Raw genomic sequence first — 26,175 nt, forward strand, 5'->3', positions numbered from 1 at the left:
ATACATCTGTCCGAAACTTTCTGTAAAAATTCGTTGCCAAAAAATATGTGCAATCTTTTTTTTTTTTTAGATTTGAAAATACAGCTATTTCCATGAATTTTCCGTGAATTTACCCTGAGCAGAAACTTTGACGCATTTTCTAAACTTGTCGCCCTAGCCCTCTCGACTAACTTTGTTTGTATTTTGGGAGTGCGTTCAAATCTTTAATTAATCTCTAACAAAACATTTTATATCCGAAAACCGAGGAAGATAAATGTTTATGCCATTAACGGCCTACCAGGAGGGATGGTGATCAATAGTCAGAAAAAAGAAACAGGTTAACAGAGTTTGCATTTTATAAATACATAATTTGTATTCCGTCGGGTCGAAAAAAGGGCGGCATGACCGAATATAAAATTTGGATTGGACAAAAATTTACATAAATCGCGATATTTATGTCAATTCTCGTTTTTAACTCGTACGTTTCAGTGAGTCCTACAGCCGAAAGTGGTTCTAGGTTTTCAGTCAGTGTACGATGTTTACTATACTCTACAAGATAGTCCTACTGACCTTTTTAGTTTGTGGATTAAGTCCCAAATTTGACCATCCAATTAAAGCTGCTAAGTATAGTAATTTCCTGGGGTACTGTTCAATTAATGTTATAAAAGGTACTATGGCTAGCTTCTAACCTTTTGTGTCTCTGGATGAAACCCTTAATGTGTGACCATTTCGGAATTTTGTTCGTTTATTCTTTACTTCAGCTTTGATTTGGGGCTTTTGAGCGAAAGGTCTCAAAAACCAAACTTTATTATCTTCATCATTCCTTGAACTATTTGGCTGTCATTTGTTGTCTCGGTTGGATTATCTAACCTCGCCAATTTCAAACATCCATGGCACGAGGACCCTTCTGTAAACCACTTTGGTGATATTGGCATCCTCATTTTAAAAGATCACCCTTGCTCATTACTTGGTCAGTCAGTGTCATTTCAAGAAATGGATGCTGTTTTCTTTTTTTCTTTGTTTCCTCATTCTGAAACACTTCAGAAAGTGACATAATTTAACAGAGTAACTGACATGATCTTTTCATTGCCCCGATGAAATCAATCCTTTGTTTTTGTATGGGAAGATTATTCTCAACGAACATGTGCTGTAGTGTCTCAATCGGAAACGCTTTCAAGTGACATAAATCGGTGTGGGAATTCAACGGTCACTGACTTTGTTTTTGAAATAAATCGTATATTTTTCTCGCTGATGGAGATGTACTTAATCGTATAAAGGAGCAAAAGCTCATCCACCGCCCGTTAAATGTGTCCTTAGACCTCGAAGCTTTTAAGCTTAAAAGTAAACGTGGTATCACTTTATTTTTCTCCCTTGTCTCGAGATGCTCAACTTACGGCTTTTCTGCGGAGATTTGCAATGCATTTCTCAGTTAAAAGAAATGGAATAACTAGTGAATATAAAATAACTGAAAAAATTACATCTTACCATTTCTCAGTTCTATAAACTCTAAGATTCTTTTTGTAACTTATTTACTTTCGTCTAATTTGACCTTCCTTGGTTCAAAGCATTTTCAGAGCTGAGATTCTTTTGATTTACTCCCCATGCCCGATCAAACCATTATTCTTTTCTTGCTTCTTTCTTAGAGAAAGTATCAAGGGGTAAAGAGATGTTTCAAGCACGTAACGATAAATACCACGTGCCCAGTGACCAGTCCTCTCGTCATAGAAACGCCTGGCAAATAATTTTCTAACAGATTTGAACGATTTCCGCCAATTCCATGTAGTTTTTGTCAGTATTTCGCTCAAAATAGTAAGAGACTTTCAATCATGATTTAGCCTGGTGATGGGCTGATGAGCAGCTAAACACCTATGTGAAACCTTTTTATGAAGAGCGGGTGCGCATCTCGTTCGAAATTGATCATTTTGGAAGTGTTGTACGTTCTTGTTCGAGTGGATGGAAATTGTAACGATGAAGTTTATACGATTTACTTGGGCTGTTGGTGGAGTAAATAAGCCGAATCGAGTGGTTAAATGGGTAAGCAACTACGTTATTTCTACATGTAACTTCTCCTAGGAGGAAAAGAGTTAAGAGTATCGTGAATTACTAGCTGTTTAACCTGGTTTGTTATCTTCCTCAGTCTACGAACACCAACACCACCACCAAAAAGAGTTTATTTCGTTTTACATTAAAAGCATTTTATAGACTGGTTAAAGAGGTAGCAATTTCTAATCCACCATGTGGAAAATGATGGCGACTGGGACATTAATCCATAATTCGTAGCGTACTATAACTCTAAAACTGCTAACTAAAAGACACAAAACGGTTCTAAATACTTTAAACCTAGCTCACACAATGTTGTTAGTCACCTTCCTCATTGCACAAAAATCAATCATCTTCTTTGAGCATCTTTGGCAGACTTTTGTTCTCTTCTAGTGTATTTCCGTTCTTAGGAGTAAATTTCATTAAAGAAACAAAGTAAAGTAGCATTCAGAAAATTAAAAAAAAATCGGGAAGAAAATAGCAAGTTATTAACGTTATGTAACTGAAAGTGCTTCTGCAGGTTTCCATTATAGTTGTACAAATGCAAAATCTTACTTCAAAACAGATTATAGTAGGAAAGTAGTGTAGGCCTGTCCAATGTTATATCGTTTGTGGACCTGATCAATTGAGGTCCTATGAAAGACATTTAAAAATCAAGTTTTAGGAATGTAACTGCAAGAGGATGGAATACGCCATATTTCAATTGAAATAATTCTTCATAAACCTACCTGAAAACTTCTGTTAAAATTTACGGCCTGAAAACAAGCAGCTGTTTCCATGAATTTACACTAAGAAAAACAAAACACCGTTGCACTTGTAAGGTTCATTAATTTCAGATCTTTTTTGAAAAAGTATCGCCCTCACAATCTACTAACTTTGTCTGGATTTTGGGAGCCTATTCAATGCTTTAATTGCAACAACATTTTACAACAACACTTTTTGTGTGAAAACTCTGAGGAAGATAGATATATAAATCACGGGCCAACCAAGAGATAAATTTGAATTTTACAATTTTAATAGTTGTAAAATTCGCTGTCATCTTTTTTTTTTTTGTACGATTGCTTTTTAGTGTTTGATAAAGATTTATTAAAATGGAAAAAATTCAACTACAGTAGGTACACGAACGGTGATCGATAGTCAGAAACAAGAAACAGATTAACTGAGAGTTTACAAATTTTAAAGACGCACAGCTTGTATTCTGTCTTGTCGCGAAAAGGACTGTATATAAAAATACCCTTGGTATAACTAAACATGAAATTTGAATTTGACAGGAATTTACATCAATTGCAATATTGCCGGTTTTCACTGTCACGCCTTTGAAAAAAAATCGAAACTATTCTTTGACAAAATGTTCCACATAAATTTATAGGGCTTGGTATGGAGACACCATGTTGGTCTCCCTCTGAGTGCACCAACATGGCGGCCGGAAATTGGAAAAAACATCTGGAGTTCACTTTTGTCAGAAGAGAGGTTTTTTCCCCCTTGTGAATGTTCGAATGTTTAGATAAATATTTCTCCTCAAACTTAAATTGATTAGAATGCTGAAAATCACCCGAAGAGTCATTTGTAAGATATGGAACACCTCTGTCACGGCCGTCCTCCTGATGTCACGCAGGATGAAAACCGGAAATTGAAAAACTGTTCTTTTTTCAAAAGGAAGTACGACATCAAGCTAAGAAATTGTGAAAAGACACATTTTTAGGCGATCTTTCCTTGTTTGTTTTCCAAAATGCAAAAGATATTACACAGACCCCCTTTTCATATTAACTATCTCCATCCTCGTCAGAAACGCTCAGCTATCTAAAGCCGTATTCACACCAACAAAACATGTTTAATTAAACCAGGTTTAACAAAATGAAAATTGGTAACAGAAAGCTGAACCATTGACTTCGACATAGGATGCAAGTAAACTTTAACTTATGCTTTCACTTGAGATAAATATGTGGTCGACAAAAATCCGAAAGCAGCTTATGAAGGAAACAATTTTAAGGTGATTCCATCGAATTGCATTGCGCATCCTTGCTGCGCATAATTTTTCGCGTCATTTAGCGCGCGCACAAGCGCGCGCGCACACAACATTACGGGATTTCCTTGAGGTTAAGCTCGGCAGGACAATAAATGGTCCTTTTCTTCTAAACGAGCACGGTGACCCCCATTTTTTTATGCATCAATTTAAATGTCATACGGTTGACCACTATATATCGCGATTTAAAGAAAAGTTTAATACTCTACTTTAAGATATTTTTATTTGAATGCTTTAAAAAGCACGTATTTAGGTAGTGCTGCTTACGTGCACACGGAGCAAAATCTTTAATTTCTTTCATAATCTTAATTCCAGTTCAATGAAAATAGTTTGTTGTGTAAGATTAAAGTAAATTTTGTTGAACTGCTTCGATATTTTAATGCAAGAAATTAATTTTTCTAGAAATGATATTTCCCTTTTCTGATTACTAGCGTTCCTGATATAAACCTCGTGGGTCATCTATTTACTATAATATTCACCCAGGTTGCACAAAAACGAGCATGGTGACCCCCATTTTTTATTGCATTTTTGTAGTGCTCATAACATAGTCATGAACTGGACCAAGTTTTAGACAATTTTAAATACTCCTTCTTTTTCAGCGGAATCACCTTAAACTGTGTTTAACTGAACAGCTTTTAAATGTGTTTAAGCCTTGGTGTGAAGGGGGCATGAGTCAATTTTTAATTGCTTTTCTGTAGAATCAAAACATTGTTACGGCTCGTAATTTCTTTCTCGGTAATTCTGCATTATATTCGACACTATGCAAAAAACGATGGCTGGGGTGTTTAAATTTTGATCTTGCGCGTTTTCTTTGAATTGGAATTTTGATCTCATCCGCACAGTTCCTGTCTCAGGTGACTATGGAAGGTATTTTCGAGCGCTGTAGGGAAGCAGATAGTGACCGAATGTCAAATCCAACTCATAACTGAATTTTGTCTGGTTGATGTCAGAAATGTTGTTTGGAATTCCAAGCTGAATCGACGTGTCAAACCACATTTCCAAATTAAGAACTCGAATTTGATAGACATAAGCAAAAAAATGGCCAAATATAGTGTTTCCTAGTCTTTAGCAAAGGATTAAATATGAAATCTATCGTTCTTTGTTTGCGCGCGCGATCAGTTTAGCCTGAAAATGAAAACGCCTGACCTCATTTGAGAACGAATTTGTTTACTAAAAGTATTGGTTTACACTAATCCATACAGACCAAAATGTCTTTTAACATGTCTGAGCGATTAGGACGTTAACTGCAGAAAAATAATATTTATCCAGGGTTTCTTATTGACTGATCTTAGCTTCCTCATTAGAAAACGACTTTTACTGAAAGTCTGACATTCTTTAAAAACTTCTCAAACTTCACCTTTCGATTGTCTTATTTCAAACCGATTTATTGACTCATTTAACCGAGTTAAGTGGTTGCACGTTTTCAGTCTGTGGATGAAACCCAAAGTGTGACCTTTGAAACAATAGCTGTCTAGCAGTACTATGCTTTCCTTGGTATGACAGGGTGGCTCAAACTGTTGAGGCCGCGAATGAAATCTTTATGTTTGAATATTTACATGAAAGCTACGGATATTAATTCGAATATTCAGATCGCTGTTACTCGATCCTAACCAAAATCAGACTCTCCGAGTTGAGTGAACGACCCCGTGATCTTAGTGAAGTGCAAGAATAAGCTGTGCTTTTTCGGCCACTTTAACTGTGAGTTTGCCTGAGGTGTAGCTGTTATCACGTCTGACTTGAATGCAGGATACCAGGGTTTAAGTCCTCGCCGGTGAACCATATTTTCACTTAGTACGTAAAATAATCTTGCTTTTATACGTTTACTTACGTTTGTTATCAATTACGAGGAGGCTCTAACGTTTTAGCCTGAGGATGAAATCCTAAAGTGTGATCATTCAAATGAAACTATTTAGAAGTACTTTATCCTGCCAAGTGGATTGCTTTTCAATGTCTGGAAATGGTGTTGTTGTGTGGGTTTTTTTTTTTTCGTCAATTTTTATTCTCGGTTTTTGGTGATAACTTCCTCATTTCATCAATTTCATCTAACCTCATTTTCACAGCAGAGATTTATAAGCATGGTTTAATTCGGAAACCCGTTTAGCTTCAAACTTGTGGATTAACTAATCTGGTTAATTTCTTTAAATGACTGGAAAAAAAACTTTAAATGATCTGTTGCTTTTCGTTAGTTGTATAGAAGTCGATTTACTTGGCGCGTATGTTTATCTAAAAAAAAATACAGTAAAACTGTCATAAATCCCAGCCGTAAAGTCGTAACTCTAGCAAATACAGCTTCTCAACGTCCTCATTCCAGCATAAAAATCAATCTTATTCTTTGAGCTTCTTTAGCAGATTAATGCTGGGTTTGTTTCTCTTGTAATATATATGGAAATTTCAGGTAATCAGGACTTCCTTTAAACTCACTGTCTTAGACAATTTAGAGGACTTTTTTTCACGTTCAAATGCCTTAAAGGTGTGTTCAGTGACTTGATAAACCTATGACCAAGACTGAATCATCTTTTAATTTTCTAAGAAGGAATTAATAACCCGTAGAATTGCAGATTGAAGTTGTCTTTATAACTTTTCAATGTCTTGTCAGGAGGTGACATGAAGTAATAGACTCTGAAACTAGATATATTGACTGTGCCGATGAGTTAAATTTAGTATAGCGCAAGGCTGATTGACTACGTTTTCTATATCCTCACTTTTCCACCTATTTTTATTCTTTTAAACTATAATTTTATCTCGCTTTAGCAATCGTATGGTAGTACTCTGTACAATATATGTACCGGCATCTGTCTTCTTGTCAAAGAAATCAACCGTATTTTTCTTGGAGGAAATTTGTTTACATTAATCTCCGAACACTTAAAGCAATCACGGAAGTGCTTGAACTTTGAAATATTTTAAAAGTAACATTAATCAGAACGGAGAAATACCACAACTGACTTGGTTTATTCCCATTCTGTGAAAATGGATCCTATGAGTTTTTTCAGATGGAATAAAAAACCAAGCCTAAATCAGTATTACGACAACAAAGAGCTTACTGAAAATCTTTGCAAGATACCTCTTGAATTTATTTGCTTTCATTCAGTTACGTCTTGTATCTTCCGCATTCCAGAGCTGAGGTCTTCTCGATGAAATCAGTCATTTGTTTTCTTACTGACATGGAAGTTTCCATCGAACAGATATTTCAAACTCTTTAACTACCTTGTTGATTAATGTTAAGGTATTTTTCATGATCGGATGTATTTCCAAATTTAAGGAGTAAATTTCCTCAAAAAAAAAAAACAAGTAAAGCAAAGGAAGATGTTAATTAAGAAATCGGGAAGAAAAATGAAAGCTGTTAATATTATATATCTGAATTGCTTCTATTGATAGGTTTCTCGTCATTGTGGCACAAAAAATGACACTTTGATACAGACTTTTAAGGAAGGAAGTGTACACCATTTTGTTATATCTGTTTTAATTGCAATTGCAACAGGAAGCGTCAGCCATATCTCAATTTTAAAAAATGATTCTTCATACATCTGTCCAAAACTTTCTATCTATCAAAATTCGCTGCCTCAAAATATGTGCATAATCTTTTTTTCGTATTTTAAAATACAGCTGTTGCCATGAATTTTCCATGAATTAACCCTGAGCACTGAGACCCTGATGCATTTGACAGATTGATTTCAGATATTTTCTAAACTTGTCGCCCTAGCCCTCTCGACTAATTTTGTCTGTATTTTGGGAGTGTGTTCAAACCTTTAATTAATCTCTAACAAAACATTTTATATTCGAAAACCGAGGACGGTGAATGTTTATGTAATTAACGGCCCACCAGGAAGGATGGTGATTAATAGTCAGAAACAAGAAACAGGTTAAGTTAAAAATAACAGACTTTGCATTTCATTAATACATAATTTGTATTCGTCTGGTCGAAAAAAAGGGCGGCATGACCGAATATGGAATTTGGATTGAACAAAAATTTACCTAAATCGCCATATTTACGTCAATTCTCGTTTTTAACTCGTACGTTTAAGTGAATCCTATAGTCGAAAGTTGTTCTTGGTTTTCAGTCAGTGTACGAGGTGCTTATTACTCAGTAGTACTGTTTTACTTTACTCTAAAAGATAATCCTATTGACCTCAGTTTTTTTCGTTTGCGGATTAAGTCCCAAATTTGACCATCCAATTAAAGCTGCAGTAGTAATTTCCTGGGGTACTGTTCAATTAATATGTTATATAAAAGGTACTATGCCTAACTTCTAACCTTTTGTGTCTCTGGATGAAGCCCTTAATGTGTGACCGTTTACTGAAATTTTGCTTCGGTTTATTCTTTATACCTCAGCTTTGATTTGAGGCTGTTGAACGAGAGGTTTTAAAACAAACATTTTTTATCTTCCTCAGTTCCTTGAACTATTTGGCTGTCATTTGGTATCAAGGTTCGATTAACTAACCTCGCTAATTCAAACATCCATGGCATTAGTTGGTCTGTCAGTGTCATTTCAAGCCTGAATAAATGTTATTTTCTCTTGTCTTTGTTTCCTCATTCAAAAACACTTCAGAAAGAGACATGAATCAACAAAGTAACTGATATGATCTTTTCACTGCCCCGAATAAATCAATCCTTTGTTTTTATAGGCGGAGATTATTCTCAACGAACATGTTCTGAAGCGGCTCACTCGGAAGCGCTTTCAAGTGTCATAGATCGACAGGAATACAAGGGTCACCGACTTTGTTTGATTAATTCGTCCATTGTTTTGTGAAATCAATATATATTTTTCTTGCTGATGGAGTTGCATTAAATCGTAGCGAAGCAGCAAGAGCTGATCCACCGCCAGCTAAATCAGTATTTTAATCCTAAGACTTCGAAGCTTTTAAGCTTAAAAGTAAACGTGATATCACTTTATTTACAGTTTTCTTTGTCTCGAGATGCTCAACTTGTGATTTGATTCGCGATGCATTTCTCAGTTGAAAGAAATGGAATGTTGTGTTTTCAACCTAGTGAATATAAAATGGTAGAATGATGTATCACTAACTGAAAAAAAAAATACATCTTATTATTTCTCACATTCACTCTAAGTTTCTTTTTGTAACTCGTTTTCTTTCGTCTAATCAGTGATCTTCCTTCGTCCAAAGATTGTCCAGAGCTAGAATTCTTTTGATTTATTTCCTATTCCAGATCAAATCATTGAAATTTTCTTCCTGAGGAGAAAGTATCACAAGTATATAACGATAAATACGGCGTGCCCAGTGCCCAAAGAGTGCCCAGTCTTCTCTCGTCATAGAAACGCCTGGCAAATAATTTCCAACAAATTCGAGCGATTTCCTCCAATTCCGGGGAGGTTTTGTACAGTATTTCGTTCAAATAGTAAGGAATTTTCAATCATGATTTAGCCTGATGAACAGATGAACACCGATATAAAGCTTTTTATCGAGAGCGGGTGCAATATCCCTCGAAATTTATCATATTTTGTAGTTTTGTATGTGGTTGTCCGCGTGGATGGAAATGCTAACAATAAAACTTGTAGGATTTACTTAGTGATTAACTGGTAGGCAACTACGTCTTCATGTACCTCTGGTTAAATACTGTTAACGTTTTGCTTAAGTATTCATCTAGAAACTAAAATAAACTTAAAAACGATACCAATTACATTAATTTGCAATTAAAAAATGTTATTTCTACTTGTAACTGCTTTTGGGAGGCAAAAGCTAAGAGTCTCGTAAATTTATTACTGCCAGTGATAAATTAACTAGCTTAAGCGGTTTAAACTAGTTTAATATCAACAACACGTACCACCACCACCACCACCAACACCACCAACAACAACAACTTTTACTTTATTACATTTTATAGACTGGTCCAACAAATTGCAATTACTAATTTCAGCGGCGGAGCTTTTAGCTAGAACTTGGAATCTACAAGTAAATAACTTAGAATAACAAATAGATCTAACAAAAGACAGCCTCAGTTATTTCGCAAATGGACTGTATATAGTTAAGTTTGCATCACAGTGAAGGGGACACATGTTTTTTTTTTAATTAATTCAGATGAAATTTAGAGGATTTCCTTACACTAAAAGAACCTCTGTTTTCATGTTCATAAAGCGGCTGTTTTTCAAGCTGGAAAAGTCAACATCAGTGACACATCGCAAAACAATCATGGCTGTCAGTCAGTATCTTTCAAGACGCAGTTTCAAGGCTCGGACGACGTGAAGGTGATGGTAACGCTTAGCCACGGCAGCACGTACATCAAGATTCACGATCCAGCAGCATTATGGGTAAAATCGGTGTCAACTTCCGGTTTTGAAGCCTGTGTGCGTGAGGCGGGAAGCGGCTCTGGTGGTGCGTCTGTGATCAGTTGGCTCGCATTCCAAGGATCATATGATGGCATACACTCAGGCATCGTGGGATTTGATGAATTCACTTCGAGGACGCAGTGCAATCAGATATCTCTTGGCAGTCAGACAAAAGTAAGCTATGATCTTGACCATAGAGAAAATTGCGATTAGGGCAATTATTCAATAAGGACACGAAGCATTCGCGTTATCGGTGCAAAACGCGGGAAACTACGGGGAAGGTTTTAACCCGAAGTGGGCTTGCACAAAAAGTAACTACAAGGAAGAAACGCTAAAGCGCAATTAGAGCCGTGGATTTGATTGTGATTGGCTAAACTACAAATTATCTGATTAATTAGAACCCATTGCTCTCATTTTTACCCACGCAACTATATAAATGAGCAAATGGAAGACCAAGCTAAACTCTTTTGGCACTAAGATCACGCTTGACACATATTGCAAGGTACATTGCTAGACAGTAGGAAAACAGATTCGACAAAGCTGTTTTCTTGTAAGAGATGACTTGTAGATGTGTTTTACTGCGATGGGTACTGCATTTCCTTTCACGCATAATGTTAATAAGATATCGGCTTTATTCAGTGAAGAGAATGTTTCAAAAAGTCCTAATTTCTTCAATATTGATAAATTTCTGTCATTCCAGATCAAGCCACAAGTGTTTGTCACGGTACAACAAGAACACTCTGACCGACCTTATGATTCGATGAATATTTGGCTTGAAGATATCACAAAAAACGGGTTTGTCGTCTGCTTGAGGGAGTTTATGGCCTTTGATGGCATCCATTCAGACCTTAAAGTGGTGAGCGAGTACTTCAGATCTTTGTAATCTAAATTAAAGACCATTTTTAAAAGAAAACAAATGATAATGATAAGGATAATGGGAACAAAAATGAAACTCAAGTCTCCAGCCTGACCGACTTCGCAAACTCACATGTTACGTATGAACGTGTCTTAAAGATGTGCTTTACTTCAATGGTCGGAGAGAAGAGTATAGAAAAAAAAATGGCTGTCCAACTCGGGTGCTCGGGTTTTAAAAGTTTCTGGAGTTATTCACAACACGATTCTGATGGTGTAAGGCATTCACGGTTAGCCTTGAAAATATGTTGTTGTGGCCCGATCAACCAGTCGCTCTTTTTCTTTAACTTGAGATAATCTTATTAACCTTTTAAACAAACGTTTTGATATTCTACCTGTTCGGGTTGGTTTAAAACAGTTTCTTTGCCTAACACGTATTTTCTTTCTGACTGACTCCTCAGCATTGGCTGGCATATGACGAACTCCCTTCCTCTTGGAACTTTACTGAGCGAGGAAAACTTCATTTCTCCGGACTTGGTGCACCGAAGAAAGGAGATAACTACGCCTTTTGCCAGGTATAGAATTGACAGCTAAATAGGAATGTACAGTTGGGTTAACTGATAGTGCCATACGGTAAAATGTCAGTAGCTTTGCACTGAAGGTGGCTCACAACAGTTTCTAGCACTGCCCAGGCCAATTGGACTCCCCAGCAACGAATTCTTTCAAACTTTGCAAATTGTTGCGTCTTAACGTGCTTCTTACAATTCAATAGTAAAATGGTGGTCACCAAGCTTGTTTTTAAGTTATAACCACTTAAAGCTAACATTTGGGGTGTTTTTAACAGGTTATATCGTTGCTTTAGTAACTTAAGTTGGGAAAATGAAGATAACTTATTTACCAATTTTTAAACCTTTGACTGATACCAGGCCGTAGTATTCACTGAAAAAGAGTGGTAGTAATGTGGTATAACCACTTTAAGCGCTTTTAAAAACCTCTTTTTAAATAGAATTATTTATTGATTTATATTTTTATCGCTCTTCGTATTGTTAGGAACTCTTATAATCACCAATAAATAAATACCCACTGGCTTTGTTTGATCCAAAAACAACTTAACGACCACCTTCTTTTGCCTCCGTTAAACAAATTTCTATTCTATAGATTCCCAACAGCGGTACTTCTTTATTTCCGAAGGGTTGCACTTAAAGTTGACTTGGCCAAATGTCCTAATTTTGTTTCAGTCACAGTTTAAGAGTACAGTTCTATCTCTTTTTTCAACTAGGATTTGAACTTCGAAAACCCGTTCTACGAGCCGCCCAGTGTCCTGGTGTCGACGAGCCATGACAACACAACCAGTGCACTGTGGGATAAATCAGACGGTCGCTATAGCAACGCTTTAAATACTTGGGTAGAGGTAAAAGCCATAAGTAGCTTCTATGTTAAACATTACTGTAAGTAAATTCGAGCTCTGTTCACTTTGAAAAACTTATTGTTTGCATTCAAAGTTTCGTTAATGAGATACAAATGCAGGGCCGTTTGGCTATGAAACAACATAAAATCTTGTAGTGCGTTTAATAGTTTGAGGTTCCCCGTAACACTGAAAGAACCAACAATAAATTCCTTTGTATTTCAGGAAATCACTATGACATCTTTCAAAGTCTGCATCAAGGACAGCCAAGGAATAAGCAATTCTCATGACCCAGTAACAGTGGACTTCGCTGTTGTAGGAGGTAAGCATTCTCAGTAGCAAGACAGTCATGAATGATTATAGAAATACCGTATTTCTTCGAATAGGCATGTCGGGGTCTTTTTAGTCCTATTTTTCCATTTTCAACAATTAAATAAACTAGTAATTTCCCTGAAGTGTTTATAGGAGCAGGAGATGACGTTTATTTCAGATTTCGTAAAACCCATAAGTGGGGTGCTTATTCTAAGAGAGGTAAGTAGCTTAATTTACGAAATTATAGGGTACGTTTTTTTTTGTTTTTTTTGAAGGCGACATTTAGCATTAAAGAGTGCTTAATTTTATTCGAGGAGGCAACTCAAATTACAAGGAAAAATTGTTACAGATTTTATGTAAGAATAACGCACTTAAAAATTACGAGGAGTGATTACAAGCAAGGGTTAACTTATTGGAAGCAAGGTGCTAGAAGAGTGCATAGTAACATAATCCCCATCATTCTTGCTTACGATTACTTTTTACTGTCCCAAAGATATCGACCCGTGCACCAACGTTACGTGTGAATACCATGCCATCTGCAAGGCATTTAGCGCATTTGAAGCCCGCTGCGTGTGTGATGATAATTGCCCTTCATACGAGGAACCCGTGTGTTCATCCAACTCGACTACGTTTAAAAACAAGTGCTTCTGCCTGCTGGACATATGTCAGCGCAAGAGCAACCACACCCTCTATCATCCGGGAAGTTGTACAGGTGAATCTGTTAGACTCTTAAAACTCACAAACTCACAAACCTTCTCCTCAACAGGCCAGCGCTTAGCCCTAGTCGTTGTAACTTTAGCTATCTAGCTGGAGAGTACAACTACCTTACTCCGGTATGAGAAACTCCCCGATTAAATCCCGGGAATTTGTTTGTATTGAAATATTCGAACTCTTGGTTGGAGAGAAACTCTCACAGAATACCAACTTGCCTACCAAGCCTCCACGAGGCTATGTTATATTATCAAGTAAAAGCTACCGAACAAGAAGCTTTAGAAAAAGCTACTTGTAGAAATCAAAATAATCATTGATTATTTGCCGGAAAAGTCCCAATAGAGGGCAGAATAAATTATTATATTCATTTATTTATCAGTTTCACACCAACCTTAATACTCCATAACTCAAGCAGCTGATCTTTGTTGGTGACTTCCTACTTATCTTTATGCATATTCTCCATAGTGTATTATAGTTTTAAGGAAAATTGAGGAATTGATCAGTGACTTTCTGCTGATGAATAATCTTGTGGTTCCATTTTTCGTTTCTTAGGGTTTCCTGTTCGGACAGGACGAGTATCGTTAACGAGGCAAGTGAAGTGGGCTGAGACCGTCTGTGAAGTGGTGAATTTCCCGCCTTTTTCATTCTATCCAGACAAGGAAGTGCACGTGCAGATAACAACCAACCACTGGAACATCAGCAGGGATTATTACGTTCACGAAGCTACAGTGTCTTGGGTGGAAACTGTCAATTACAAGGATTTTAAGGTAAATGATATGCTTTATTTTTTTTTAAAACGACGGTATCAAGGCGGTAGCTAGCATAAGGCAAGACGACGCAGTCGGAAAAATCAAATGATACCAGAGGGCAATTTGTTCAAAATTTAAATGCGTGTCCACAAAAATTATTCAAACCGGCTAGAATTTAAATAAGTTTGAATGGTGAGTTTGCAGACATCAAATCTGGCCCTGTTAAAGTCGTAATTTTCGTCGTCATAAATCCGAAGCAACAGCCATAAGGTCCTGTCAAAATTGGTGGAAGGCCTGCACGACTCCTACCCCCCCCCCCCCCCCCCCCGTTGGTCGCTTTTACTCATGATTCTTTGATCAGTTTAGCTTCTTTAGTGCGTAGATTTATAGCGTGTTTACTGTGAATTGGAGGATTTGAAACTTACTGAATCAAATTATGACCTCAAAGGTCATTTTCTTATTATGAGTTCTGTGGTTTTTACTTTCTCGTTCGACCTCTTGTTCTTTTTGTTTTGCGATTATCCTTGTTATGTCACAAGAAACAAACTCACAAAGCAATTCCCGGAAAATGATGAGATCTACAAGGGAGGATCTTCAGGCTTCTATTATACGCTTCCCTGCTCTACAAGAGGCTAACATAAAGAAAGGATAAATAATACATAAACCACAACATCACGTTTATCATTTTTGCCGTGAAAAGATTCTTTAAGAAGAAGGGTACGGTGGTCCCAGCTGGAGTTTACGTTTATTTTCACTCATCTTTGGGTAATTTTACTCCATTGAAAATTAATGATTACTTTGCCTGTCATCAACCAATAATAAAAGAGTAATCTTTTTCTTTTTAATATTAATATTATGAAACATAACAATCAAAACATGAGAAACCATGTCATTAGGTTTGCGTGACAGCGGCAGGAAGAAATGATCGCTTCATAAAAGAATTTGCGACCGTTGATTGGATGGCCTATCAGGGCGCACCGGATGGAGGAGTGGCGGGAAAAACACGTGTGCCGGAATGGTGGACTGGAACACAATGCGAGGAAGTCATAGTTCCCCAGGCATGTCTTTCCCATTCTGTTATCACCCTGTGTAAAACTCCTGTTCAGAATCCATCCTAAACACGTTTAAACATGAATTTTAAAACAAGTTTTTAGTGTATTTGCTGGATTGCACTTCTTTAGTGAGACGTTCGGCTTCGCATCACTCTTCATTCATCTGAAGGCAATATACTTAGAGAAGGCCGTGGCTCACTTTGTAGGCCCATACGACCAGAGTTCTGCTGTGATCAGTCAAATATTGAAAACGTTATAGAGAAAAAGATTTGGGTTTTTTTGAGCCATGACATCTACCCGATAACGGTATACAGCTCTGTATGATGGATTCGACTTCCTTCGGGCTAGAGTGTGATCAGGATTTGTCCCATGTTGGAGACAAACTCAATACACTTAAGCTGTAAAAGTACTGTGTGTTCGCATGCTTTTTCGCTTGTTTGTTTGTTTATTTTTTTTTTTTGTTCTTAATTCCTCGTTTTATCTAATATCTCATCTCTGGTAGTTCTCGTAGATTCGTTCTAACCCGTTTTTCATTTTAAACAGAATAAATTTAATACCACACCCACAGTCTTGGTAACGGCAAGTCACGTCAGTGCCGCAAGCAATCATGATGCCGCCAGTCTGTGGGTAGAGAACGCCACAAGTTCATCCTTCTTTATCTGCCTCCGTGAGCTACAGAACTACGATGGTCTGCATGAAGACATTTTCGTGGTATGTTCTTAATTAACAAACCAAGACACTGCTCGATAATTTACAGCAAAGTTTACAATCATGTAGTAAGGATGCAGGCAAGTGCGCTTATGGGCCGCAACAAGGCACAACGAATTTGACACGACTGGCATCTTCATATAATTGCCGATTTTTTTCAGCATAAGACATTTAAGGACATGATTCTCCCCCACTGCTCACCCAACCCTGCATGGTTTCTTGGTCAATCTGTCTCGTGCCGGAATAAGGACATAAAGTCCTTCACAGGTCGAACACTTTATTTGCAGTCTTTAACCTTACTTTGCATTACTTGTCAACAACAATAAGTTTTCACAAAATACTTCAAAGTAGCGCAACACGTTTCCTGTCTTCTACATTGACATAACTCATATAGTGGCATACTCTATTGTATATGGAGTATTTCGTGACTAAATACGTCACGCAATTCGTCTCACGTCGCAGGGATTCTCTGATGAGTGATTTAAGAGTATTTTCCTTTGGTAGGTAAATACACGAAGAGCAGTCACAAGTCAAATAATTTCACTCACAAAAGCAGATCTGCTAACCAGGAGTTGTCTCTTCAGCGTGACAAGAAGTCAGCTAATAGTGAAAGGCATGTCTCTTTTTTTTTTCTGTTTGTTTCACTCAGAGCTGGATGGCTTTCGAAACAATCCATCGTCCTCTGTTTACTGAGAGCAAAAGCATTGATTTTCCAAATGACAGTCCCATTTCTACAAGCTACAATGGTGCATTTTGCAAGGTAGGGAATAATTTTCAAAGGAAAAAAATGTCATGAAGGGAAATGAAATAATGAGCTGAAATCTTTATTGTTTTATTTATTTATTTATTTATTTATTTATTTATTACTTGCTCAAGCTTACGTACAGTTGGCCTAGTAGTTGTATATTTTAGTTCAAACTTGAATGCAAGGGTTCTTGGAGCGTTATACTCCTGCGTTTGCCACCTTTTCAATTAAGAATGCACCTTTTATCTTCTTACTTCCTAATTTATCAATTTAGATAGATGAGTACGTGTCATTTACCAACTGCTGGTAATAATTATTTCTAAGTAAATATTCTTAATATTTTATTTCTACAGGATGTGCAGTTTGAGAGAAATTACGACAAAGAACCAATTGTGATAATAACAGCTAGACATAACTCAGAAGGCAATAACTTAAAAGCAATACACATATCTGTGACTACATGGATAGAGGTAAAGTTTGGTAATTATAGATAATTTAGACCTGTTAAAATGTAATATTAGAGAAACCATAATGTACGTACTTATAGGTCCTTTTTGAAAGTTGGTCAAGTTTCGCCGTCTTCTGTGATCCTGTTCTCAACGGTCGTGTCTTTTTAGGGCACTCTTCTTACAAGGACGGTAAAGTCCGTTTCCGTGTGTTCGTTTGGCTTGATTGATCTTTTCTGTGATTCGTTTAACTCAAATTCTGGTTAGGTGGTTTACAACAGTTTCCAGCACTTCCTTTAAGTCATAATTTGATTGATCGTCTCTACCACTTTTGACATTTGACATTTATTTTCCTCTTTTTCCAATATATTTACAATTTATCCATAGTTTGATGTATGGCGAGGTGACCTCTAGAAACCACCAGGCTTATAGTTGAGGCCACCTCGTAGGTGCAGTGGACACTAAAACATGGCATCAAACAAACCCCCAAATATTAGTAAAATAAAAACGTACGGTCTTTTTGTTTTTCGGTTTAATAGGTTACTACACTACAGCAACTGTTAAAAAAGCATTAATTTCAGCTTTAGTAATAAAAAAAAAAAAGAAAAGAAAAAGAAAAAATAGGTGCCACCGAGCTCATTTTTTTACAGTTACTTAAAGCTAAATTTAGGGCTGTTTTCAACAGGCTCTATTGTTCCAATGGTAACCTTTTTAAGTCGAGAAAACAACTTCAACTAGTTCACAAATAGCTAAGCTTTTGCTGATTATCAGCTTGAGTGGTGGTATTGATCAGTTTAACTGCTGGGAAGTGCTTAAAACGGGTACCAGTCAACTTAAATCGCATTCCAATGCGTTTAAACATGTTCTGTTTATTCCTCAGCACATCAAAACAAATGAATTCCGCATTTGCCTCAAGGAACTATACGCTGACCGGCATGATCCCGCCACAGTGTCCTACGTAGTCCTAGCAGGTAGTAACAATATGAAGTATTTTAATGCTTTGTGACCCTAAATGTGGTCAACCTTTTATACTTCAAGAACTCCGTTACGGTATGTTCTGTGAGAGTTACTGTACTTCAAGCATCATAGTATGCATTTGTAAGACAATATTGACTGGGACAAGAAAACCGAAAAAAACATGCAGCATACTTGGCGCTCAAGCGTATAATGAACAACTAATCTCTTTGAAAGGGTAACAATTTTTTATCCAACCATTTGGTTACTGTGCACTTCGTAAGGCAAAGTTTTCATGCATAAAGTATAATCATATAAAATCGAAACGCGTTTTACCTTCCTAACAATATCTGGAATACATTATTGCCCTTAATTTTTTGTGTGGCACTACTTCCATTGGCCTAGCTCCTTCATATTCCTTCTTGAGAGGCATACATGCAACAGTATTTCAACCATTGCAAACTGTTCTCTCATAGACGTGTGCAAACCTGGGTGGTCGTACTTTGAGGGTATCTGCTATTCAACAAGTCAATCATGTGAGAGCTGGACAGACGCTCAGAAAACCTGCCAATCGTACAACGGTAACCTCGTCAGAATTAGAAATCAGGAAGAGAATGTCTACGTGCAGCATCGCCTGAATGGCGCCAAGGGATGGATTGGACTGAGTGACAGAAATGTAGAGGGAACTTTTGTCTGGGCAGACACTCAGTTTAGCGACTTTACCTACTGGGCACAGAATCAACCCAATAACTTCAACAATGAAGACTGTGTTCACACCTTGGGAGTAAGACATCGCTATATGTGGAACGATGTGGGATGTGATACCTGCCATAATTATACTTGTTCAGAAGGTGGGTGGCCTTTCAGGTCTTTATGATTATATAAATTGCCCTGTTAAACGCTTTGTCAGCCCATTTATGTTTCAGACAGACAATTAGTGACTACAAATCATAGCCTAAACTGAAAAGCCGCATTCTGATGAGTGTATAGATGGATTGACTGACGGACTAAATCGATCAACTGATCGAATACGTGATTGATTGATTGATTGATTGATTGATTGATTGATTGATTGATTGATTGATTGATTGATTCATTCATTCATTCATTAATTAAACATGGTGTTGACGATTTATCTTTTCTTTATTGATTAAAAAAAAAAAGATTTAGATGAATGTGGAGGCGACAACAACCACTGTCACCAGAATGCTGCCTGTACGAACACATTCGGATCCTACAAGTGCCAGTGCTCTGTAGGATATACTGGAGACGGAATATCGTGCACAGGTATAAAATTATGGTAATAGCATACCTGGCTAGCTAGCATCCCAATGATTGTATGCTTTGAAACGACTGCATGTTATTAGACCGATAGGGCATAATTTCAACGTACCTAGAACAATGCCCTTGCTTTAAATTAAATGATTATCAGTCTAAAAGGAGTTGCTCTATCTGAGTTTTTGCATGTTTCATAAATCAAGACTAATTGTAATGCCCCTCTGGCCACAGTTTAAGTCCTTACATGAAAATTTGGACACTAACTAATAATTAGAGGAGCCTTAATGTTTAAAAGTGGATGATGCAAGTAAACGTTTATCAAGCTGAAATGAAACCTTGAATACACCGAAAGATCATTTGACGCGGATCTAGACTAGTTTCCACTACAAGAAACTCTCGGTTTGTTTTTTTGTTTGTTTTTCCAGGTTTTATGCATAAAGGTATATTAAGGAAACAATAGTACTGAAATGCAATACGGTGCAAGAGACAATTTCAAGTAGAAAAATTCACATATTTTTACAAGTAGTTGCTGTTCTTTGCCTGACTATTGAGACCAAGATAACCCTGTGACAAGGTGTGAGATTAACAACACCGAAGTATGTACGTTTTAATTAAGTCAGGGATCTCCAGGTTGTTCATTCACTTTGCCCCGCTTTATATTTAACTACTTAGGAAACAAAAGATTAAAAGATCTGCAAAAATTCAAATTACAGAGAATACCATTTCAGGCACTTCAAATATTAAATATTTCGACCACTCTGATAAACTAAAAACTTTAAAAACTCTCTCTTAACCTCAAAAGGTCAAGGCTTCCCCAATAAATGGATCTTTCCCGCTGTCTTCCCATTGCCCTACACCTGTCAAAACTCCAGCGTCAAAGTCACTCGGAACATCAGAGGACGTTAAGTTCATCCTGGGACACACCCCATGGTAGATGTTTTAGGTTTTCGGGGACACTTTGGTTGAACGGAATGAGACGATTAACACCATGCCCAACCCCCACCTTTTATCCAGCCCTATTCCCTACTGGGGCAGGAGGAGCTACACTGAACTTACTTTGCCTTCCCAGATATCGACGAATGTTCTACAGGTCACCAATGTGACAGCAGTGCCACTTGTTACAATACAGATGGATCTCACGATTGTGTCTGTAACAGCGGCTACACTGGGGACGGAAAAACCTGTCAAGGTATATGGTGCATGCTTTTAAAATTAGCCGGACATACCAAAATACCAGTGTAGTGTTCCATACCAATACAAGTAAGGAGAATTTTCCCGAGTTGTACTGTTGGACATCAAAATCTCGTTTTTTAGAGAGTCAAGGAAAACATCACATATCAATTCAAATGGTCGTCTCATGACGTTGCTACTGTCAGCTCTGAAATGCATTTCAAGAAGAACTGATATTTCAAGCGCTTTGTTACTTTGCTTTCGCTGAATTTTCAATCAGTTTTGCAGTGTAGGATAGCATACTCTACATACTTGGTATATCTTGACTTTCTCTTTCTTCCAGATTTGGATGAGTGTACACTCAACTCTCACGACTGTGACTCAAACGCGATCTGCACCAATACACAAGGATCATTTGATTGCAATTGTGACGGAAATTCCCATTACTATGGCGACGGGAAAACATGTACCGCTAATACCCGTAGGTGTCATCTCTATTTCTTAATTTCGGTTTAACCGAGCAAACGGGACTAAATGAAATATCTTTCAATGACTAATTTTTAGAACAGTGAAAAGACAACTCTGTTTAGAGCGGTATGAATATTTTAAAATTATTGTTTAGTGATCCTTGCCGTCGCGTTTGTTCTCTTTAAACAGTTATTTGAGCAAAAATTAATCGACGCAAGCAAGTTTCAATAAACTTTGATCATACTCAGTTCAACTATTAATATTTCAGAATCATTATGAACAATTATAAGTTGGGTCAACTGGGTCTCGCCCGGGCACGTAATTTTCAAATAAACGCTCGCTTAATTTTTCTCCCCTCCCTCCCGCCAAGACCATGTAAATGAACGCTTATTTAAAAAATGACCTCCTCACGATTTGTTGATGCCAGTTTTTGAGGTAGATTTTAATACAATGAAAGAAAATGCAATTCCGAAAGACACTAAAGATGATCCCAAGTTCGAGGTGATACCTTTCGAAGGCAACATATGAGAGCTTTGCTAATTGTAAGAGCTAAATGAAAATGTTGCCGATGTCGATAGTGTAAACGGCAGAGAAGAATATTGACTTTCTGCTTGAGGCATGTACAGTTTATCGATTGCTAATGCGCTCTTGATTAATCAGGTAATCACCAGACTGCGCATCTCTGTTCATAAAGAGGCGGTAATTTGAAACACAAAAATAAACTTGACAATTTTTCGGTGAATATTCCCCGAGACGAATATCCATCATTATTATTCAACACATTGTAACAATGCCCAAATATGGTCATGGTGCACTGAATAGTTCGTCTTCCGTAGTCAACAGATATCCTGCGATATACGTAATTTCATGTGTCGGGGAGAAAAATGGCAAAATAAAGATCGTCTCCAGCTTTTCTGCAATAAGACTGTACGTTGTTATAAATGTGTTGAATAATAAAACAAATTTTCTGCTCAAACAATCTTGCGAAATATCCCCTGGTTTTAGCCAACTCGGCCTACGACCTCAACAACAATGTATCAGGCGATATTCCGCGCGATTTCGCAGGATAATTGTTAAATATAACGAATATGTGTTTGAACAGAATACGTTGACCTAACATCCTCCACTCTAATTACCAAATAATAACAATAATAATAATAATGATGATGATAATGACGAGGAGGAGGATAGTAAAGATGATGATGATTGCCTGACTTTCAGCCGTCGTCTCTGTCGAATATTTTTGGAGTTTGAGAATATTAACAGTACAGTTCTAATTGGTCAGAATAAACAGTGAAATGCACACGCCCTTACTATGTGGTTAACTGTTTTCTCTTTAGGTGGCCTAGATGACTCACAGATTCTGGCCAGCGATACCAGCAAAATTACGCAGTTAAATACTTGGCTTCTTCCCCACTTACAGAGCTCAGACAGAAGTTACTGGGCGCTGTGTTGGAGAGCTTCCTCACACGGTTGGAGTTCATCTACCTTTCACAGCTACTGTGATAATAGGGGACCAACCGTGACCATTGTTAGCGTTGGAAGCTACATCTTTGGAGGATATACCGACCAATCATGGCAATGTATGTATGAATGTTAAATCAGTAACTATTGACGTACTCTCTGAATGTAGGCAGCGTGAATTGAAAAAAAACGACATGGAGTTCACGAATCAAAATAAACTGTAAACTACGAGTAACTTAATTTTGTTCAGAATGCTAAAAGAAATTGCTATCTGGTTGAGACTGTATGAATATATTTTTAAATGTCTTTTTTGGGGGGGCGGAGGGGGGGCTAGCCATTAACAAAAACATTGTCACCCGTTATGAAATCGCCTTATATATGTCGGCAATTCATTTCCTATTTTGAAAGCAATACATCCCACTGTACGCCCAAGCGCGAAAAACGACATGAGTGGCGCGTGACCGCGATGTTCATTTTGTTGAAGGAACCTTTTACGGAGAATTAGCTGGGTTCACTTCAACAAAGATCCAACAGCTTTTTCAGTTGCTCTTCTTTATTACTCTGACATAAGTTCAGCTTACTCTGGTCAACAATCACTTCTCTCTACTAAAACTAGATGCCACCCATTTTTATACTGACTCGACAACCATCTGTTTAACGCAAATTAAATCTTACGCAAGCCTTCTGTGATTGGCTGCAAGAAACTTATTTGCATCCGTGCGTTCGATCTATTAGTCAAGTCAAAGACATTTTTCTAGAGAAATATCACCCCGAAACTTGAGTTGTCCAGTCAATACAAAACAGGGAGACCAATATAAAAATTACAAAGTTCAGACTTATACAATAAGGTTTCACAAAGATAATCTGAAAAACAGTAAAAGCTGTTGTTTAAAAATTGTACAAGAAGTCGATTCGTTGAAGGTGTTAGCCTTCTTCATCGAAAGTGATTGGTTAAAAGTTTCCATGAATTAAATGAGTACGTGGTAAACAAAATCTAAAGCTCAAATTATACATTCAGTACGTAGCTAGTAGCAGAATTACAACAATGGATATTTATCTTCACAATCACCTTAAGACCATAGTATTTACTTTCAAAAACACCCTAAAATAACAGATATTGTTATTTAGATATATTTCTCTTTAAAATGAACACCAACTACCATGAATTCGGTAAAAGAACCTAAGAAAATCTACCAAAATTGACTAAAAATAAGAACAGTAACAATTTCCTGGAATAAACCGTCGAAAGGTCAAGTTGAGAAAAAACTTATAAAAAAAAGGTAAACAAGGTGTTATCTTTTGTAGGAAACATGCAGCTGTTCATACCGAATTTATGACAGGAGAATTTATACATTAATCACAAATTAAGAATAACTAAGTCGAAATACAAGGTATTATTTCTAGAGAGCTGCATAACGAGTCAACTGATCTTTTTATGATATTCCCCAAACCAAAATATAATCTGTAATAAGTCCAAGCACAGAAAAAAAAAATTCCTTTAACTATTTTAACCCCAAATAATTGCGCTGTAAATATTTTTCATCATTGACAATTTTATCATCTAACAATTTGTTGACGGCCATCTTGCAATTGCTGAATAAAAAATTGTATTTTATGATATTCAAATGAATTTCAAGTGACCTGGCATTTGCAATTGATGAACAAATTGAGTGGATCAACGAAATATCCTTATAAAGCCCGTGAAATGAAAATTAGTTTTTGTCGTCGAAGTCTTTTTCTCAAATGTCCACGGCATAATTAAAAGTTCAAAAGATCTGTTTTAGTCGGCGGTTTCGGTGAGTAAATCACAACGTCATTTTGAGGGATAACTTGGTTCTCCTAAATGTATAGGCCAAAATAGCCTTTATATCTTTTAAGATATAAAGAACTTAGAAGTTCTGAATCGTACCAAAAGGATAAAATAAGTCACAGAAGGGGCTGAAATGTTTTTTCAGGCGAATTTGACTCTCTTAAAAATAAGGGCCAAACTAATTCTTCCTTAGGGTCTGAAATGCATCCAAGGGCTAACACAAATCCCATAGTGAGGTGAGGTCGAAATGATTTATGATTGGCCATTTTGTCCCAAATTGTGGCCAAGGGGTTAATTTAGCCCCAAGTGGCCCGGGCTAAATTGGCACTTTAGTTTTTAAACAGGTCTTTTGAATTTACAGTGTCGAAACCCAAGCTAACACTCACACGCTTACATTCAATTTCCACTTGCGAAAACTCTCGAACTGGCTGAGTTAAATCAAACCTGCCACGAAAATTTGGAATGATAGTTGCCACTTAACGGCGGGAGATCTCTAGCCGTTCACACCATTAATTAAAGACAAATTTCGTTCTCGCGTTGCTATAACTTCCCAATTTGTTAAAATCGGCGGTACATTGCCTAATAGCGCCAGTGGCGAACGCACCCTTTTTTTTTTTTTTTTGAGAAATTAAACTGTTTTTCACTGGTGTTTTTGTTGCAGATTATGGAGGATACCTGTACTCGTCAAATGCTTTCATATACTCACTGAGGAACTATTATGGGTATGGATACTTTAAAAAAGACGTAAACACCTATCCAAGCTATGCCACGTATAGTTACTATAACTATGGTCCAACCTTTGGTGGGGGACATGACATCTACCTTGCTGACAATGCTGGTTACAACTATAATAATTACTTTAGTTGCCACTCGTACACCAGTCCCTACTGTAACAATAATCTTTGGACTGGAAACAATAATTTCTGTCCAAGTAACGCAGAGGTTTACTATGAAGTGCTTGCTTAAGCTTGACTATCGCGTAAACTGTATCGGTTTTTTAACTTTAACTTTGAAACCATTTGACGCGTTCAGCCGATATACGTAGTCCACAAGTAACTGGAGAAAAACGATGGTAAGGTTTTAGCGTTTGCAGATCGATGTTTTGTTTCGTCTTCGTTGTTGTTGTTTTTCCTTTCCATAACGATTTTTATTTTTTAAATGAGTGGTGTATAACCTTTTTGCAAACCTTAAGGATTTGTTCATTTTGTTTTCATTTAAAATAGGAAGCGAAATTTATCTTTTGTTTCAGTACACTTCGATTTTAAATCTTTACGATAGGCGGGTAAGGATAACTTCTAAGACTACATATCTTACTCATAACCCGTGAAACTTTGTTAGCCAAAGTCGCCATTACAAACCACATTAAGTTGTTAAAGATCTTTATCAAAATTTATCAAGAACACACGCCCGCAGCACTATCGAAAATTGAGCACGCGTAAGAGGGGAGTGTTCCCTATGGGCCTGACTTTTCTCTCGGTGACTACATTTTGATAGAAGAAGAAGGTCGGGTTAGAATTAGTGGTGTTATAGCAACGGATTGATGAAATCATGGTTTTCATATTTTCTCGACATCCAGCTCTAAACTTTGAAAACGACCCGCTACTGCCCCCTGTTAATTGCAGACGGCGGCCATATTAGGTTTCCTCATTTCTCATTGATCAAAACATGAAATGTTAACGAGAACCGCACCAAAAGTGGAAAATTTTTAAGAGTCCAAGGTCCTTGTGGA

The 26,175-nt window shown here is 37.1% G+C and overlaps 1 protein-coding gene across 1 annotated transcript in view; it reads left to right on the forward strand.

Moving 5' to 3' along the window:
- LOC146471512 (uncharacterized) overlaps positions 1–25,890 on the forward strand; it is a 32,060-nt gene extending 6,170 nt beyond the window's left edge. The window contains exons 2-19 of the mRNA XM_085119982.1: positions 10,132–10,496; positions 11,023–11,178; positions 11,636–11,749; positions 12,454–12,585; positions 12,805–12,901; positions 13,385–13,603; positions 14,155–14,369; positions 15,248–15,409; positions 15,947–16,114; positions 16,761–16,871; positions 17,210–17,326; positions 18,183–18,273; positions 18,733–19,107; positions 19,421–19,543; positions 20,604–20,723; positions 21,048–21,191; positions 22,522–22,755; positions 25,108–25,890. Coding sequence (XP_084976108.1) covers positions 10,132–10,496; positions 11,023–11,178; positions 11,636–11,749; positions 12,454–12,585; positions 12,805–12,901; positions 13,385–13,603; positions 14,155–14,369; positions 15,248–15,409; positions 15,947–16,114; positions 16,761–16,871; positions 17,210–17,326; positions 18,183–18,273; positions 18,733–19,107; positions 19,421–19,543; positions 20,604–20,723; positions 21,048–21,191; positions 22,522–22,755; positions 25,108–25,412 — 3,248 coding nt within the window. The 3' untranslated portion in view covers positions 25,413–25,890. The remainder of the gene's footprint in view (positions 1–10,131; positions 10,497–11,022; positions 11,179–11,635; positions 11,750–12,453; positions 12,586–12,804; positions 12,902–13,384; positions 13,604–14,154; positions 14,370–15,247; positions 15,410–15,946; positions 16,115–16,760; positions 16,872–17,209; positions 17,327–18,182; positions 18,274–18,732; positions 19,108–19,420; positions 19,544–20,603; positions 20,724–21,047; positions 21,192–22,521; positions 22,756–25,107) is intronic.
- Positions 25,891–26,175: the final 285 nt, after the last annotated feature.

Source organism: Pavona decussata, unplaced genomic scaffold, assembly GCF_977016875.1.
Source record: "Pavona decussata unplaced genomic scaffold, jaPavDecu1.1 SCAFFOLD_102, whole genome shotgun sequence".
NCBI lineage: Eukaryota > Metazoa > Cnidaria > Anthozoa > Scleractinia > Agariciidae > Pavona > Pavona decussata.